General features: G+C 48.8%; 1 protein-coding gene across 1 annotated transcript in view; it reads right to left on the bottom strand.

Annotated features, from left to right (window-relative positions):
- Positions 1-319: 319 nt before the first annotated feature.
- LOC144494647 (paladin-like) overlaps positions 320-20,427 on the bottom strand; it is a 240,313-nt gene continuing 220,205 nt past the window's right edge. Inside the window, exon 19 of the mRNA XM_078213851.1 lies at positions 320-472. Coding sequence (XP_078069977.1) covers positions 320-472 — 153 coding nt within the window. The remainder of the gene's footprint in view (positions 473-20,427) is intronic.

The raw sequence follows: 20,427 nt of genomic DNA, 5'->3' as shown, positions 1-20,427 counted from the left end.
TTGATGGACAGACATAAAAGATCATGGATACCTGGGTGTATTGTACATCCGCGCAGAATTCACTTACACCCAAATACCCATGACTTTTTAAGCTACGCAATTGATTGGCATCCAGATTATAGGTGCATCTGGGAATGTGTATACAGAAAACCAATGACAATTATTAGCCTTCTCGCTTAAGTAATCTGAATTAACAACCCCTCCTACTCCTGCCACACTATTTGACTTTAATAGTTCCCTGTAATGAAAGTGGGAAGCTGAAAGATATTGCAATTTGGAAAGACAATAAAAATTGATGGTTACTTTGCTTAGTTGCAAATTATTCAATCATATCCCCGAAGGTAGGGACCTTGTAACCTTGCTGCTGTTGCCATCTATAGCGCATCCTGCATAGTGGTGTAGATTCTGGGTCCTCAAACTCAGAGAATCCCAGCCTGTCCAAGATTTCAAAGACACCTGCTGGAGCCGCCACCTGTAATGAACAAATATAGGAATTATGAGACATAGAATTATGAGTGGCGAAGTGTCCCAGTTGGAATGGAGGTTTGGGCCTGTGCTACTTCTTCCATCCCAGCTTTGACCCATCTTTCTGTGCACGGGCTCTTTAACTGTGGCTGCAAGCCTGTAGCCAGGCTCCATCGTCATCAAGAGGGAGCCTCCCAGTACCAGGCAGAAGAATCTCAGTGATATGACAGCTTGGCCCTTAAAGGGGGCAGAAGCACCCCAAAGCTGACCAGAACTGTCCCACTGAAGGCCTCAGCTCAGGGGGCCTGTTTGGAGTCGACTACAGGGAAAAGGAATCCACAGACAAGGTCGTGGGAAACCTCCAGAGTATCACCACCACTTTCTGGGAAACACACTCAGCTTCATGATGAATTTCCTGGAATAATGATGAAATTAGTATGTTGGGGGTGATTCTCCCAGCAGATGCCAGGAGACATCAGCGGAAGTCGTTTAACGGGCTCCCCGCTTGGCGCCATGGACTTCATGTGTTTCCCAGATGAAGATTTTTCGCATAACCAGCTCTGCGCCGATTTCCAGCACGGAGCTGATTTCCATATTTAAATTCCTATTTACATCCAATTAGCAGGCTCGGGACTGAAGTTTCCGGACCCCCTAGCGTTGCTTCCCTCTCTCCCCCTCCCCCAATGGGGAAGTGGTGGCCTAACCTGCTGGAGGGAACAGAGGCCATGGAGGCCGCCCCAGGAGGTTGGGGGCAAGGAAGGGGGTGCCTCTGGGCAGTGCCATCCTGACCGCCTGGCACTGCCCAAGGGGCAGACTGGCACTGCCTATGGGACACCTTGGCACTGTCCACTGGGCATTGGGTGGTGCCAAGGGGGCGGGGCCTATTGGGTGAGCAGGGCCTATGGGGGGGCGATCGGTGGGGGTCCTGCTTCTACTCTGCAGAAGGATCGGTGGCAGAGGAAAGGAAGAGGGTGACCGGGACTGGCCATCTGGGTGCGTTGGGAGGGGTCGGCGGGTTGGGACTGCTGGGGGGAGGGTGTGTAAGGACTGCTGGCAGGGGTGGGGGGGGGGGGGTGCATCGGGGAGATTGGGACTGGAGGGATGGGGGGGGTGGAGAAAGACATCGGAGCTAGCCTGGATTGGTCCAGAAGGCCAACGGTGGGGGGGTGGAGGAGTTGCTGGGGCAGCGATGCAGGGTTGGCGGGAGTTACTTCAGTTTTCATGAGATTTGGCACTTAGAATCTTTTTAGGAGAATTACCCCCGTTGTTTAATTTTCCACATGCAACATACAAGTACTTTAATTTTTACACTAGATTAATGTTGACAGAGGTTCATGTCTCTGGGGTACTGGTTTGTCTTCCCTGTGAACATGTTGTTCTGATGTCATGCAGGAGGAGTTCACATATCAACGAAATGTGAAGTAGCTGCAGCTTTTTGCAAACAGAATTAAATTTACACAATACATTCCCCTTCAAAAAATAACAAGCACCAATCTGTGATGATATTTTGAGAACGTTCATCTGCAAACATCCCTGACGTTTGGTAAATACTAGCTGACAAATCTAGAGACACACAAAATGGTGACAAGTTTTCTCAGTCACAGCTAGAAATAATAAATCTGGAAAAATATTAATTATTAAAAGACTAAGAGTGAAATGAGATTTATTTCCATGTGTGCAGCACGGACACGAATCCTCCATCATTTATAATGAGGTTTCAAGCTGGCCTTCACAGTTTGCATAATGAGAGACTGATATTTAATACCAAAGAGGCCCTGAAAGTATGAATTGAGCTCCCGGTGCTTGGTGTTTCCAGGAGGACTGCTGCTCTGTATAAGTGTCCTTTGTCACAGATTAAAGTATATAGAGTGGTACAAATAAACTGCAACTGAAATGGTTGTCTAAACCCGGGAAAAATTAGACGGCGAAATATGTTTCTTTACTTTAGCAATGAAAACTCTTTCACTGATTGCCAGGGCAAAGTTTCCTGAGAGCAGACTGTCTGAAATCAGGCTTGATCATAAATGAGCAGTGTTGAACAAATTTGTTTTCTGCCAAGAAATTAATCACACCAGATTTCTTAAAGATTGAGAATATCCAGTTTTGGTGACCACTGTAACATCTTGATTATCATCCAAAGAGCATCTCCTTCTTCATGTCAGTGCTCCCACGCCTCACTTTCAAGTCAGAAGGCTGAGAGTTGAGTTGCCAGAAACCTGGGCACTCACAATCTAAACTGGCACTTTGGTGTGAGGGAGTGCTGTGCTATCTGTAACGGTTAAGGCATTGTCAGCCTCTCAGGTAGGCAGAACAAGATTCAAATTTGAATAACACTATTTCAAAGCATATCAAAGGAGTATTCCCTCAGTCTGCATAATGTTTATCTCTCAATTAGTGCTACCAAAACAGTTGGTCAGTTCCTTTACCTCATGGCTGTTGGTGGGATCTTGCTGTGTGCAATTTTCCTGCTGTGTTTCCTGACATGAGAACAGAGACCACATGTCAAATGAAATGATTTTGGAAGATGTTATGGATATAAAAGGTTGCCTTGGTAACAGGTTTTGCAGGCTTTTGAATTTTGACAGCCTATCAGTTTAAAGAAGATACTCAGCTATCAGGAACCTATCAAATTTGAATTTGCTGTTGTTGACAAAATCAGACCAATCCTGGTGTAGGAAAGTTGATTAGATCATCATAATTATAAAGAGGAACTCAACTGCCTGCCTACAGTTCAGTTAGTTCAATTGAAGAGCCATCTCTAAACACCTAGAGAGGGCAAGAATGGCTCCTGCCAGCTTAGAAAATCTCTTAAGAGAACTCTCCATCTATCTAATGAAGGGTACCAAAATCAGAAAGAGCTTACAGTTAGCAGAATTGACAGAAGAACTCCAAAGGTTTTTCCAAAGCCAAGACAGCTGGTTGTATATTTTTTGAGAGTGACTAAATTTCTTTTTTTTTGGGTAGTGAATGGACCTTGTATTTATTTGGACAACATTCCAAAAGTATCTTACTTTAATCCATATGTTACTTACTTAGTTAAAGTTCCCGGTTGGTTAAATAAATAACTTGTTAATTGTTCACTTAAAGCAAGTGTCAGGTACTTCTGTTAATGAACCTCTAAACGTTAATGAAGAACAGTTCCCACACCCTACCAAACACTTTTAACAGATTACGAAGCAAGGTTTTCATCTTTTGGGGGAATTCGGCAAGGTTTCTCAAAAGGGGGTCAACCTCTGCGTTGTAACACTACATTTGAGAAAAAGAGTCAGGATGTCATGTTGCAGCTTTATAAACTTTGGTTAGGCTGCACTTTAGAGTATTGCCTTCAATTCTGGTCGCCACACTACAGGAAGGAGGTGGAGGCTTTGGAGAGGATGCAGAAGATGTTTACCAGGATGCTGCCTAGATTAGAGGGTATGAGCTATAAGGGGAGGCTGGCCAAACTAAGGTTGTTTTCTCTGGAGCGGCGGAGGCTGAGGGGAAGTCTATAAAATTATGAGAGGAATAGATAGGGTTGACAATCAGAATCGTTTTCCCAGAATTGGAATGTCAAATACTAGTGGGCATGCACTTAAGGTGAGAGGTTCAAAGGAGATGTGAGGAGCAAGTTTTTTTACACAGAGTGGTAGGTGTCTGGAACGTACTGCCAGGGGTGGTGGTGCAGGCGGATATGATAGGGGTGTTTAACGGGCTTTTAGATAAGCACATGAATATGCAAGAAATAGAGGGATATGAACCAAGGACTGGCAGAAGGGATTAGTTTAATTGGGCGTCATGTTCGGCATTGCACCATGGGCCGAAGGGTCTGTTCCTGTGCTGTACTGCTCTATGCTCTCTGTTCTATGTTCTATTTGTGCGTATCTGCCTCTCATAAATTGGTCTCTTCAGCCATCAGCAAAAGTGTGCCTTGTTGAAGCTACCCCATCCCCACAGGTTTGATTTGCTGCATGTCTTATCATAGAACATAGAACAGTACAGCACAGTACAGGCCCTTCGGCCCCCGATGTTGTGCCGAGCTTTGTCCGAAACCAAGATCAAGCTATTCCACTCCCTATCATTCTGGTGTGCTCCATGTGCCTATCCAATAATCGCTTGAAAGTTCTGAAAGTGTCCGACTCCACTATCACAGCAGGCAGTCGATTCCACACCCCAACCACTCTCTGAGTAAAAAACCTTCCTCGGACATCCTTCCTGTATATCCCACCATGAACCTTATAGTTATGCCCCCCAGTAATAGCTACATCCACCCGAGGAAATAGTCTCTGAACGTCCACTCTGTCTATCCTCCTCATCATCTTATAAACCTCTATTAAGTCGCCTCTCATCCTCCTCCGCTCTAAAGAGAAAAGCCCTAGCTCCCTCAACCTTTCCTCATAAGACCTACCCTCCAAACCAGGCAGCATCCTGGTAAATCTCCTTTGCACTCTTTCCAATGCTTCCACATCCTTCTTATAGTGAGGTGACCAGAACTGCACTCAATATTCCAAATGTGGTCTCACCAAGGTCCTGTACAGTTGCAGCATAACCCCGCGGCTCTTAAACTCAAACCCCCCGTTAATAAACGCTAACACACTATAGGCCTTCTTCACGGCTCTATCCACTTGAGTGGCAACCTTCAGAGATCTGTGGATATGAACCCCAAGATCTCTCTGTTCCTCCACATTCCTCAGAACCCTGCCGTTGACCCTGTAATCTGCATTCAAATTTGTCCTACCAAAATTAATCACCTCGCATTTATCAGGGTTAAACTCCATCTGCCATTTTTCGGCCCAGCTCTGCATCCTATCAATGTCTCTTTGCAGCCTACAACAGCCCTCCACCTCATCCACTACTCCACCAATCTTGGTGTCATCAGCAAATTTACTGACCCACCCTTCAGCCCCCTCCTCCATGTCATTGATAAAAATCACAAATAGCAGAGGACCCAACACTGATCCCTGTGGTACACCGCTGGTAACTGGTCTCCAGTCTGAAAATTTTCCATCCACCACCATCCTCTGTCTTCTATGAGATAGCCAGTTACTTATCCAATCAGCCAAATCTCCCTCTATCCCACACCTCCTTACTTTCTTCATGATCCGACCATGGGGAACCTTATCAATTGCCTTACTAAAATCCATGTATACGATATCAACTGCTCTATCTTCATCTACACACCTAGTTACCTCCTCAAAGAATTCAATCAAATTTGTGAGGCAAGACTTATCCTTCATGAATCCATGTTGACTATCCCGGATTAAGCTGCATCTTTCCAAATGGTCATAAATCCTATCCCTCAGGACCTTTTCCATTAACTTACCGACCACTGAAGAAAGTCTAACTGGCCTATAATTACCAGGGTCATTCCTATTTCCTTTCTTGAACAGAGGAACAATATTCGCCACTCTCCAGTCCTCTGGCACTATCCCCGTGGACAGTGAGGACCCAAAGATCAAAGCCAAAGGCTCTGCAATCTCATCCCTTGCCTCCCAAAGAATCCTAGGATATATCCCACCTGGCCCAGGGGACTTATCGACCCTCAGATTTTTCAAAATTGCTAATACATCTTCCCTCAGAACATCTACCTCCTCCAGCTATCAGCCTGTATCACACTCTCATCCTCAAAAACATGGCCCCTCTCCTTGGTGAACACTGAAGAAAAGTATTCATTCATCGCCTCTCCTATCTCTTCTGACTCCATGCTCAAGTTCCCACTACTGTCCTTGACCAGCCCTAACCTCACCCTGGTCATTCTTTTACTTCTCACATAAGAGTAAAAAGCCTTGGGGTTTTCCTTGATCCGACCCGCCAAGGACTTCTCATGCCCCCTCCTAGCTCTCCTAAGCCCTTTTTTTAGCTCATTCCTTGCTACCTTGTAACCCTCAAGCAACCCAATTGAACCTTGTTTTCTCATCCTTACATACGCTTCCCTTTTCCTCTTGACAAGACATTCAACCTCTTTTGTGAATCATGGTTCCCTCACTCGTCCATTTCCTCCCTGCCTGACAGGGACATACCTCTCAAGGACATGCAGTATTTGTTCCTTGAACAAGCTCCACTTTTCATTTGTGCCTTTCCTTGACAGTTTCTGTTCCCATCTTATGGTCCCTAATTCCCGCTTAAGAGCATCATAATTACCCCTCCCCCAATTATAAACCTTGCCCTGCCATATGGCCCTATCCCTCTCCATTGCAATAGTAAAAGACACCGAATTGTGGTCACTATATCCAAAGTGCTCTCCCACAAACAAATCTAACACTTGACCCGGTTCATTACCCAGTACCAAATCCAAAGTAGCCCCACCTCTCGTTGGCCTATGCACATATTGTGTCAGGAAACCCTCCTGCACACACTGTACAAAAACTGCCCCAGCCGAACTATTCGACCTATAAAGGTTCCAATCAATATAATCAATCATCTATCATCACAGCTGGAAGCATGCCGATTATAACAGGGATAGAGATAGCAATGGGAGAACATGAAACCTTGTGTTGCAAGCCAATGTGTTGAGTTGCTATCACTATGCCACCCTGGACCATTTTCCTGGAAACTAAATTGGTGGCCAAAAGCTAACCACGTGCAAGTGGTGGGTAAACAATTAATGATACTTAATGGCTATGATCGGGACCAACTAGAATTTTCCATTTGGCCTACTGACTGATGGAGGATGCAGGAAAGAGGCATCTGCCTGAAGGAGGCCTCCCAGCTGCAGACTGAGAAACCAGTGTTCCAGGAGGTTTTGAGGCCCTCCCCACCTGCCAGACATCAGCTAAATCTACAGGCATCCTCATGGAGGGGCTCATCTTCTCGATGGCGGCACAGCTGCTGAGTCCATTTTTTATTTAAAAGTTTTTAAATGAGCCACGCTCTCTTCTCTGAACTGCAGGCTTTATCTCCTTCAAGATGGGGGGCCTCCTATTACTCCTCCAGCTTTGAACGCCCACCAGCCGTTCTTACTTGGAAGGCGAGCTTGCCCTCCGGTCACTATTTGGCCAATTCAGAAGAAATGACCACCAAGTGAGTTTCCAACATAGAACATAGAACATTACAGCGCAGTACAGGCCCTTCGGCCCTCAATGTTGCGCCGACCTGTGAAACCAATCTAAAGCCCATCTAACCTACACTATTCCAATATCATCCATATGTTTATCCAATGACCCTTTAAATGCCCTTAATGTTGACGAGTCCACTACTGCTGCAGGCAGGGCATTCCACGCCCTTACTACTCTCTGAGTAAAGAACCTACCTCTGACATCTGTCCTATATCTCTCACCCCTCAATTTAAAGCTATGTCCCCTCGTGCTAGCCATCACCATCCGAGGAAAAAGGCTCTCACTGTCCACCCTATCTAATACTCTGGTCATCTTGTATGCCTCTATTACGTCACCTCTTAACCTTCTTCTCTCTAACGAAAACAGCCTCAAGTCACTCAGCCTTTCCTCATAAGACCTTCCCACCATACCAGGCAACATCCTGGTAAATCTCCTCTGCACCCTTTCCAATGCTTCCACATCCTTCCTATAATGCAGCGACCAGAACTGTACGCAATACTCCAAGTGCGGCCGCACCAGTGTTTTGTACAGCTGCAACATGACATCATGGCTCCAAAACTTAATCCCTCTATCAATAAAAGCTAACACACTGTACGCCTTCTTAACAACCCTATCAACCTGGGTGCCAACTTTCAGGGATCTATGCACATGGACACCGAGATCTCTCTGCTCATCCACACTATCAAGTAGCTTACCATTTGCCCAGTACTCTGTATTCTTGTTACTCCTTCCAAAGTAAATCATAGTGTGGGGTTGTGACTCCCATCTGACTCTGATGTCAGAAACCCAACCCAAAAGGCAAAATCCTGCCGCAAAACCAAAAAACATTGCTATTACAAAAAGTACAATCTCCTGGAACTTACACTCCAAATTCAAAACTCTCCCCCATGGCTAATGGTAATGCTCTCCTAACTCATCAGCCCTTGAGACTTCAGAGCTGTTCATTCAACACACAATAACTATAAACTTTGAGTTTTGTACAGTGAAGGCTGCCTAAAAGTGACGTCACAGGTGGATAGGGTCGTAAAGAGTGCCTTTGGTACATTGGCCTTTATAAATCGGAGTATCGAGTATAAAAGTTGGAGTGTTATGGTAAGGTTATATAAGCACAGTAAGAAGTCTCACAACACCAGGTTAAAGTCCAACAGGTTTATTTGGTAGCAAATACCATAAGCTTTCGGAGCGATGCCCCTTCGTCAGATGGAGTAGTTATCTGTTCTCCAACAGTACACAGACACAGAAATCAAGTTACAGAATACTAATTAGAATGCAAATCTCTACAGCCAGCCAGGTCTTAAAAGGTACAGATAATATGGGTGGAGGGAACATTAAACACAGGTTAAAGAGATGTGTATTGTCTCCAGACAGAACAGCTCGTGATATTATGCAAGATCAGGGGGAAAGCTGTGGCGAGCTGTGGGGGTTACTGATAATGTGACATAAATCCAACATCCCGGTTTAGGCCATCCTCATGTGTGCGGAACTTGGCTATCAGTTTCTGCTCAGCGACTCTGCGCTGTCGTGTGTTGTGAAGGCCGCCTTGGAGAACGCTTACCTGAAGATCCAAGGCTGAATGCCCGTGACTGCTGAAGTGCTCCCCCACAGGAAGAGAACAGTCTTGCCTGGTGATTGTCGAGCGGTGTTCATTCATCCGTTGTCGTAGCGTCTGCATGGTTTCCCCAATGTACCATGCCTCGGGACATCCTTTCCTGAGGCATGGTACATTGGGGAAACCATGCAGACGCTACGACAACGGATGAATGAACACCGCTCGACAATCACCAGGCAAGACTGTCCTCTTCCTGTGGGGGAGCACTTCAGCAGTCACGGGCATTCAGCCTTGGATCTTCAGGTAAGCGTTCTCCAAGGCGGCCTTCACAACACACGACAGCGCAGAGTCGCTGAGCAGAAACTGATAGCCAAGTTCCGCACACATGAGGATGGCCTAAACCGGGATGTTGGATTTATGTCACATTATCAGTAACCCCCACAGCTCGCCACAGCTTTCCCCCTGATCTTGCATAATATCACTAGCTGTTCTGTCTGGAGACAATACACATCTTTTTAACCTGTGTTTAATGTTCCCTCCACCCATATTATCTGTACCTTTTAAGACCTGGCTGGCTGTAGAGATTTGCATTCTAATTAGTATTCTGTAACTTGATTTCTGTGTCTGTGTACTGTTGGAGAACAGATAACTACTCCATCTGACGAAGGGGCATCGCTCCGAAAGCTTATGGTATTTGCTACCAAATAAACCTGTTGGACTTTAACCTGGTGTTGTGAGACTTCTTACTGTGCTTACCCCAGTCCAACGCCGGCATCTCCACATCAAGGTTATATAAGGCATTGGTGAGGCCGAATTTGGAGTATTGTGTACAGTTTTGGTCACCTAGTTACAGGAAGGATGTAAATAAGATTGAAAGAGTGCAGAGAAGGTTCACAAGGATGTTGCCGGGACTTGAGAAGCTGAGTTACAGAGAGAGATTGAATAGGTTGGGACTTTATTCCCTGGAGCGTAGAAGATTGAGGGGAGATTTGATAGAGGTGTATAAGATTTTGATGGGTATAGATAGAGTGAATGCAAGCAGGCTTTTTCCGCTGAGGCTAGGGGAGAAAAAAACCAGAGGGCATGGGTTAAGGGTGAAAGGAGAAAAGTTTAAAGGGAATATTAGGGGGGGCTTCTTCACGCAGAGAGTGGTGGGAGTGTGGAATGAGCTGCCGGATAAAGTGGTAAATGCGGGGTCACTTTTAACATTTAAGAAAAACTTGGACGGGTTCATGGATGAGAGGGGTGTGGAGGGATATGGTCCAAGTGCAGGTCAGTGGGACTAGGCATAAAATGGTTCGGCACAGACAAGAAGGGCCAAAAGGTCTGTTTCTGAGCTGTAATTTTCTATGGTTCTATATTAGTGGTTAGCACTGCTGCCTCACAGTGCCTGGGACCCGAATTTGATTCCTGGCTTGGATCACTGTCTGTGCAGAGTCCGCACATTTTCCCCGTGTCTGCGTGGGTTTCCTCTGGGTGCTTTGGTTTCCTCCCATAGTCCAAAAGACGTGCTGGTTAGATGCATTGGCCATGCTAAATGCTCCCTTAGTGTACCCGAACAGGCGCCAGTGTGGTGATTAGGGGATTTTCACTGTAACTTCATTGCAATGTTAATGTAAGCCTACTTGTGACACTAGTAAATAAACTTAAAAACTTAAAAAATATCTTATTCTTTCAAAATATACTTGGGACTTTGAAGGATCTCTGAGGTTGGGTTGGTTTTCTTATATTTAGAAAGCATGAAACAGGCTTCAACAGAACCATTATAGCTTCAAACCACTGAAGGGTTTGAACTATTATATACAAAGTCTTTAAAGTAACAGAGGCTCCAGTAGAAACCAATTCCACACACATCACATTCCACAATGGGGCTCTCAGTCACTCCAAGAAATTCAATCAGAATGTATTCATCGGATTTGAAAAACCTTATCGTGATAGTAATGTGTAGTCTATTGAAAATTCAACATTAGTTCATTCCACATCACCTCCACATATAAACTTACAACCAATCTGAAGTATTTCTGAAGTGCACTCACTGTTGTTCGTTAGGCAACTGTGGAAACCAATATATACACAGCGGGACCCATGGACAGCAATGAAAGAAGGAAATAAACTTGCATTTATATTGCGTTTTTCTTATCCTCAGGCCACCCCAAAGCACTTCACCATTGATGAATAATTTGTGAAGTGTATTTACCCTTGCTTTGTAGATAATCAGAGTAGCTGAATTGTGCACAGCAAGCCTTCGGGTCAGATAGCTAATCAGTTAATCTGTTTTGGAGACGCAGGTGGAAGGATATATATTGACCAGAACATCAGGAGAACTCTCCACTTCTTCTTCAAATGGTGCCTGAAATCTTTTACATCCAATCGAGATGGCAGCCCAAGCCACAATTTAACATCTCATTCAAAATATAGCACCTCCAACGATTCAGATCTCCATGAAAATTACACTGAAATAATTCAGTTCTTAAATTCCTGGATTAGCTGAAGTTTATTGAGGGTGGAAGATGGAAGGCTGGTCATGGAGCATTGAAGTAGTCATGCCTGGAGTTAGCAAAGCATAGATGAGTGTTTCAATGAGTTGAAGCAGGTTTGGGGACAGATTGCATAATGGAAATGGAAGTAGGTGATCTTTGTGATGGAGAGGGTGTGAACTCAGAACTCAGGTTAGGGTCCAATAGAACCCTGTGGGATTCATAGAATCATAGAAACCCTACAGTGCAGAAGGAGGCCATTCGGCCCATCGAGTCTGCACCGACCACAATCCCACCCAGGCCCTACCCCCACATATTTACCCGCTAATCCCGCTAACCTACGCATCTCAGGACTCTAAGGGGCAATTTTTAACCTGGCCAATCAACCTAACCCGCACATCTTTGGACTGTGGGAGGAAACCGGAGCACCCGGAGGAAACCCACGCAGACACGAGGAGAATGTGCAAACTCCACACAGACAGTGACCCCAGCCGGGAATCGAACCCGGGACCCTGGAGCTGTGAAGCAGCAGTGCTAACCACTGTGCTACCGTGCCGCCGATTGTGAATGATCGGACTTAGTCTCAGACAATTGCCCGAGAGGGGAGATGGAATCCGTAAGGGAATGACGTTTATGGTGGTGGCTGAAATAAAATGGCTTTGGTTTTCTCAATGTTTAATCAAATGAAAATCGAGGCTTATTTAGGATCAATGTAAGACAAGCAACACAACAACACAGAAAGTAATGGAGGGCTTGGCTGAGATGGCAGTGAGGCAAAGCTGGACGTCATCAGCACCCATGTGGATCCTGATGTGTTGTCAGATAATGCTGCAGAGGGGTAGCAGATAGGAATATAGGATCAGAAGTAGGCCATTCGGCCTCTTGAGCTTGTTTTGCCTTTAGCTATATGTGGTGACCTCAGCCAGGCTAATGAAATTGGCTTGCTAGTGTATGAACTACCTGATGAGTCTTCCCAAAAAGAAGCCCCAAAAAGTACACGATGACTATTAATTGATGGTTAATCAGGGAGCCTCATGCTCCCTATTTAAAGTGTGTCAGACTCCCAGCCTGCATTCAGCAGGGAGTAACTGGAGGGCTGGCTGTGTACAGATGTATGGTGTAAATAAAGTAACTTGGTGACGGGACTTCTGCCTCCGTGGAGTGTTCAACCGGAAGGAGGAAGGAAAAGCAATCCCCCCAAAACCTCCAGCCACTGGTGCTCTCTCCCTGGGAGAGGAGAGGGACAGTGGGAGAAAGAGAGAGAGAGGCCAAAAAGACCAGAGGCCTTGGGCCTGGAGGGAGGACAACACCCAACAAAGGAAAGAATGTAACATCAAAGGACTGAGTTGTTGGGCTGGTGCCCCCATTCATCAAAGGTCTGTGCCTGAAAGGGAGGGGGGGGGGGGGGGGGTGGGAGCGGGGAAGAATACAGAAAATCTTTCCCATCTACAGGGGTGGGAGCTGCAGACACCCTGGACTTTTTGTTAGGCTCAAAGAGCTGAAGACTAAAAGTCCGCCCACCCACTGCTGCTGCCCCCAACACCGGCACCCCGCACCCCCACCCTCCTCTCCTGACCTGGGGCACGAGCCCACCTCAGTGCTTTGTCTCTCGTCCTTCCTCCTGCTCCTCCGTCTCCCTCTCTAAAATGAGGGAGAGAGCACCTAGACCCACACCCACCCCACCCCCCCTCATTCTCTCTCTGGAGGCGGAGCATCCAGACTCGACCTCCTTTATATTTCGAGGGCGGACACGTCCAGCGTCCTGTCGGCCTCCATGCGGCAGGTGCCGTGCATGGATCACCACCTGGTGTGGGTGGAATTTGTTCCTCGCATCCGGGGGGGGGTCCGCGTACTGGCACTTTAACAACACGCTGCTGGAGGACGAGCGTTTCCAGGACTCGTTTCGTCGATTCTGGGCCGGCTGGAGAAGGAAGCGGGGAGGCTTCCCCTCCTTGAGGCTATGGTGGGATGTGGGCAAGACTCACATCCGTACCTTCTGTCAGGAGTACGCGAGGGGGTCGAAAAGGAGGCGGAAATCCAGGCTCGAGGAATGCGCCTCCCCCTTCTTCTACTCGCTGGTAAAAGGGCGGGCTAACCGTCAGCAGCTCCTTACGCTGCTGGCCGACAACCGTTCCCCCGTCTCGGATCCGGAGGGCATCCGGGCTATTGCCCAGGACTATTACACCTCCCTCTTCTCTCCGGATCCGTCCAGCGAGGATGCCCATAGAGTTCTGTGGCAGGACCTGCCGCAGGTCAGCCCGGAGGGCGTCGGCAGGCTTGAGGCCAATATCACCATGGCTGAGCTGACCAGCGCCCTCAACAGCTTCCAACAGGGCAAGGCCCAGGGCTGGACGGGCTGACCGTGGAGTTCTTCAGGGTGCTCTGGGATGTCCTGGGGAACGACTACACGGGGGTCCTGGGGGAGAGCATAGCTACCGGGGAGATGCCCCTTTCGTGCTGCTGGGCGATTATTGCCCTGCTGCCGAAGAACAAAGAACAAAGAACACTATAGCACAGGAACAGGCCCTTCGGCCCTCCAAGCCCGCGCCGCTCCCTGGTCCAAATTAGACCATTCTTTTGTATCCCTCCATTCCCACTCCATTCATGTGGCTATCTAGATAAGTCTTAAACGTTCCCAGTGTGTCCGCCTCCACCACCTTGCCCGGCAGCGTATTCCAGGCCCCCCCCCACCCTCTGTGTAAAATACGTCCTTCTGCTATCTGTGTTAAACCTCCCCCCACCCCCGGCCATCACCTTGAACCTATGACCCCTCGTGAACATCACCACCGACCTGGGAAAAAGCTTCCCACCGTTCACCCTATCTATGCCTTTCATAATTTTATACACCTCTATTAGGTCACCCCTCATCCTCCGTCTTTCCAGTGAGAACAACCCCAGTTTACCCAATCTCTACTCATAACTAAGCCCTTCCATACCAGGCAACATCCTGGTAAACCTCCCCTGCACTCTCTCTAAAGCCTCCACGTCCTTCTGGTAGTGTGGCGACCAGAACTGGGCACAGTATTCCAAATGCGGCTGAACCAACGTTCTATACAACTGCAACATCAGACCCCAACTTTTATACTCTATGCCCTGTCCTATCAAGGCAAGCATGCCATATGCCTTATTCACTACCTTCTCCACCTGTGACGTCACCTTCAAGGATCTGTGGACTTGCACACCCAGGTCCCTCTGCGTATCTACACCCTTTATGGTTCTGCCATTTATCGTATAGCTCCCCCCTACGTTAGTTCTACCAAAATGCATCACTTCGCATTTATCTGGATTGAACCCCATCTGCCATTTCTTTGCCCAAATTTCCAGCCTATCTATATCCACCTGTAGCCTCTGACAATGTTCCTCACTATCTGCAAGTCCAGCCATTTTTGTGTCGTCCGCAAACTTACTGATCACCCCAGTTCCACCTTCTTCCAGATCGTTTATATAAATCACAAACAGCAGAGGTCCCAATACAGAACCCTGCGGAACACCACTAGTCACAGGCATCCAGCCGGAAAAAGACCCTTCCACTACCACCCTCTGTCTTCTGTGTCCAAGCCAGTTCTCCACCCATCTAGCCACCTCCCCCTTTATCCCATGAGATCCAACCTTTTACACCAACCTACCATGAGGGACTTTGTCAAACGCTTTACTAAAGTCCATATAGACGACATCCATAGCCCTTCCCTCGTCAACCATTCTAGCCACTTCTTCAAAAAACTCCACCAGGTTAGTGAGGCATGACCTCCCTCTCACAAAACTGTGCTGACTATCGTTAATGAGATTATTCCCTTCTAAATGCGCATACATCCTATCTCTAAGAATCCTCTCCAACAACTTCCCCACCACGGACGTCAAGCTCACCGGCCTATAATTTCCCGGGTTATCCTTCCTACCCTTCTTAAATAACGGGACCACATTAGCTATCCTCCAATCCTCTGGGATCTCACCTCGGCCAACATTGTCTACCTGATACGCTGCAGGAAAGGATGTCCCGAGGCATGGTACATTGGGGAAACCATGCAGACGCTACGACAACGGATGAATGAACACCGCTCGACAATCACCAGGCAAGACTGTTCTCTTCCTGTGGGGGAGCACTTCAGCAGTCACGGGCATTCAGCCTTGGATCTTCAGGTAAGCGTTCTCCAAGGCGGCCTTCACGACACACGACAGCGCAGTGTCGCTGAGCAGAAACTGATAGCCAAGTTCCGTACACATGAGGACGGCCTAAACCGGGATGTTGGATTTATGTCACATTATCAGTAACCCCCACAGCTTTCCTCCTGGGCATGTAGAATCTCACGAGCTGTTCTGTCTGGAGACAATACACATTTCTTTAACCTGTATTTAATGTTCCCTCCACCCACATTGTCTGTACATTTAAGACCTGGCTGGCTGTAGGATTCGCATTCTAATCAGTATTCTGCAACTTGATTTTGTCTGTTTGCACTGTTTGAGAGCACATTTCCACTCCATCTGACGAAGGAGCAGTGCTCCGAAAGCTTATGATATTTGCTACCTGTGGTGAACCATCGTTGGTTCCCACTGGATAGTACTGAGCCAGGGTCTGGCCAGTACTACAAGTATGTACATATGTTGCTGTTGGGATAGGGATGGGTTGTGCTACTTGTTGCTGTTGGGGTTAGGGTGGGGTTGTTACACCTTTGTATTGTAGTGTTGTGGTACATCCCAGTCGGGCTCCGCCTCCTGGGAGAGGTATAAAGGTCCCTGCTCTGGCTGGGACCCCTCAGTCTGGGATTGTGTATATAATTGTTAGCTGCTTCGTTACAGCAAATAAAAGCCTCTATTTCCTGAGCATCAAGCCTCGTGTATGATAACGCGCATCACTACCAAATAAACCTGTTGTACTTTAACCTGGTGTTGTGAGACTTCTTACCGTGTTCACCCCAGTCCAACGCCGGCATCTCCACATCATGACCTCACCTGTGTCCAGTGACAAGACAAAGATTTGCGTCAAAGGCCCAGCGATTTCATCTCTCGTCTCCCTGAGCAGCCTTGGATAGATTCCATCAGGCCCTGGGGATTTGTCAGTCTTTATATTCCCTAAAAAACCTAACACTTCCTCCCTTGTAATGGAGATTTTCACTAACGGGTCAACACTCCCCTCCGAGACACTCCCAGTCAACACATCCCTCTCCTTTGTGAATACTGACGCAAAGTATTCATTTAGGATCTCCCCTACTTCTTTGGGCTCTAAGCATAATTCCCCACTTTTGTCCCTGAGAGATCTGATTTTTTCCCTAACAACCCTTTTGTTCCTAACGTATGAATAAAATGCCTTGGGATTCTCCTTAATCCTGTCTGCCAAGGACATTTTGTGACCCCTTTTTGCCCTTCGAATTCCTCGTTTGAGTTCTTTTCTACTTTCTTTGTACTCCTCCAGAGCTCCCTCCGTTTTTAGCTGCCTGGACCTAACGTACGCCTCTCTTTTCGTTTTGACCAATCACTCAATTTCCCTGGTTATCCACGGTTCTCGAATCCTACCTTTCCTATCCATCTTTTTTATAGGCACATGCCTATCCTGCAGCCCTAACAACTGTTCCTTAAAAGACTCCCACATGCCAGATGTGGATTTACCCTCAAACAGCCTCTCCCAATCAACAGCTGCCAATTTCTGCCTAATCCCACTAAAGTTAGCCTTCCCCCAATCCAACACCTTACCCTTGGGACACCACTCATCCTTTTCCATCACTATCCTAAAGCTAACAGAATTGTGGTCACTATTTGCCAGTTCTCTACCGAAACTTTGAAGACCTGACCGGGCTCATTCCCCAGTACTAGGTCCAGTATAGCCCCCTCTCTAGTCGGGCTATCTACGTATTGTTCCAAAGAACCTTCCTGTATGCATTTTACAAATTCCTCCCCATTCAGACTCCCAGCCCTGCGCGATTTCCAGTCTATACCAGGGAAATTGAAGTCTCCCACTACAACAACCCTATATTTCCTGCACCTATCTAGTATCTCCTGACATATCCATTCTTCCACTTCCCTTGGGCTGTTGGGGGGGCCTGTAGTATACCCCCAACATAGTGACTGCGCCCTTCCTGTTTCTGAGCTCCACCCACAGTGACTCATTACACGACCCGTCTGAATTGTCCTCCCTCTGCACCACTGTAATATGCTCTCTAACTAATACTGCTACTCCCCCACCTCTTTTGGCCCCTCCTCTGTCTCGCCTAAAACACTTGTACCCCGGAATATTCAGTTGCCAGTCCTGTCAGAAGAGGGATCCCATGCTTTTAAAGAACTGGCGCCCGGTCTCCCTCCTCAGCACGGATTATAAAATCTTTGCCAGGGCAATGGCTTCACGCTCTGGACCCGTGCTGGACCACATGATCCATCCTGACCAGTCCGTCACAGTCCCGGGCCAATCAATACATGATAATCTCCATCTGGTCCGGGACCTGATCCACCATTCCCAGAGGGCTGGTCTGTCGAGCGCCTTCTTGTCTTTAGATCAGGAGAAGGCGTTCAACAGGGTGGAGCACGAGTATTTACTCAGAACTCTGCGGGCATCTGGGTTCGGGACACATTTTGTCGCCCGGATCCGATTACTGTACTCTGCCGCAGAGTGTCTGATTAAAGTTAACGGGTCCCTGACGGCACCCCTTCGCTTTGGGAGAGGAGTGCGGCAGGGCTGCCCCTTGTCCGGCCAACTGTATTCTATATGCGTGGAGCCATTCCTGCACCTCTTGCGGAGGAAGTTGTCGGGTTTGACTCTGCATGGCCCGGACGTAGGGGTGGTCCTGTCGGCTTACGCCGATGACGTGCTCCTCATGTTCACGGACCCGGCTGACCTGCGGAGGATGCGAGAATGCCAGGCGGTGTACTCCGCCGCGTCCTCCGCCAGGATCAACTGGGCCAAGTGCTCCGGACTCCTGGTCGGTCCGTGGGAGACGGACCTCCTTCCAGAGGAACTCAGGGCTTTCACCTGGAGCAGGACCAACCTCCTCTACCTGGGGGTCCATCTCTGCCCAGCCGAGGAATCCTGGCCGGCGAACTGGCGGGAGCTGGAGGCCAAATCCTCCACCCGTCTGAGTCATTGGACAGGACTGCTCCGAGTGCTGTCCTACAGGGCGCGCGTTCTCGTCATAAACCAGCTGCTTTCCTCCATGCTGTGGTATCGGCCCCTTTGACCCCTCCCCCGGCTTTGTCACCGACATGCAGAAAGCCCTCATGCGGTTTTTCTGGGACAACCGACTGCACTGGGTCGCTGCCGAGGTTCTGCATCTCCCGCTTGAGGAGGGCGGACAAGGTCTGGTGTGTCTCCGCACACAGGTAGCGACCTTCCACCTCCAGACCCTGCAGCGATACCTTTACGTCGAGCCTCCTCCACGATGGTGTGCCCTGGCGACGTATTTCTTCCGCCAGTTGCACGGCCTGAATTACGATGTGCAGCTCCTGCAGATCAACCTGGGGCGTATTCCGACCTCCTTGCAGGCGTTGCCCGTCTTTTACCAGGACCTCCTCACGGTCTGGAACACGGTCGCCTCGCGACGCGGCTCTCCCCCGTCAGGAGTAGTGGCTCTCGTGCGAGAGCCGCTGCTCAGGAATCTGCACCTCCAGCCGTATAACTTCAGGTGGCTGGCGGAGAGGAGGGCCGTGGACGCCGGGGTGACCAGGATCGGGGACGTGCTGGATGGCGGAGGAGCGGGCTGGATGAGCCCCGACGTGCTGGCTGAGCGCGCGGGGGCCGCCGTCTGGCGCGCGGCCAAAGCCATCTAAGACCTTAGGACAGTCGTGCTCGGCCCCGTGTGCGCACGCGGTCTGGAGGCGGCGCAGGCGTGCGGTGGGATCCCGCCCGAGCGTTCCCCTGCTCGGACGGAATTTCACATTGGCCCGAAGCCTAGACCTCCCCCCCCCCCGGGTCAGGTGCCCCACTGCGTGTGCTGCCTCGCGGAAATGCCCTCCGTGCCCTTTTCCACCGCGCGGAGGCGTTTCCTGTACGGGCTGCTGCTGCACACCTTTCACTACCGCGTCCTCGCCTGTCGCCCGGATACACCTTGGCGGGCCTTGTTGCCGCCGGGCGGCGGAGGTCCCCAGTGGAGGTCCCTCTACGGAGGGATCTCCCCCAATTATCTCGGGGACCTGGGGTGGAGGGTGCTGCACGCAGCAGTGCTGTGCAACCGTAGGTTTTTCCGGTACACGGGCTCCCGAGACTGCCCTTTCTGTGGCCTCGTGGAGTCCGTGGACCATGTCTACGTTCTGTGTTTTAGGCTGCACACCCTTTTTGGTTTCCTCAAACACCTCTTATTGATGTTTTGTTTGCACTTCAGTCCCACGCTCCTGATCTATGGGCACCTTGTGCAGAGAGGGGCGGGTCGGGATGCCGACCTCCTCGTGAACCTGCTCCTGGGCCTGGCGAGACGCGCCATCAATAGGTCCAGGCAGCGGGCGATCGACGGGGCCGTCCATCCCGACTGTCTGCCCCTCTACCGCGGCTACATTCGCGGCCAGGTGTCTCTGGAGAGGGAGCATGCGGTGTCCACGGGCGTGGTTGACGCCTTCCGTGACCGCTGGGCGCCGCAGGGGCTGGGGTGTATTATCGACCCCGATAATCACCTTTTGGTTTGATGTTTTAAGCTTCCTTTCGACTTTGTTTTTGGTTCGGGCTGTTCCCCCCTTCCTTTTGGGGAGCTCCCCCTTTTACTTTGTCCCTAAGTTAGTTTGAGTTAGTTTATTACGTTGGTACCTTAAAAGAGATACCTGATAAGTATTGATGGTTAATCAGGGAGCCTCATGCTCCCTATTTAAAGTATGTCAGACTCCCAGCCTGCATTCAGCAGGGAGCAACTGGAGGGCTGGCTGTGTACAGATGTATGGTGTAAATAAAGTAACTTGGTGACGGGACTTCTGCCTCCGTGGAGTGTTCAACCGGAAG

This window comes from Mustelus asterias, chromosome 6 (assembly GCF_964213995.1).
Source record: "Mustelus asterias chromosome 6, sMusAst1.hap1.1, whole genome shotgun sequence".
Lineage (NCBI taxonomy): Eukaryota > Metazoa > Chordata > Chondrichthyes > Carcharhiniformes > Triakidae > Mustelus > Mustelus asterias.
This window is presented reverse-complemented; position numbering and strand designations above follow the sequence as displayed.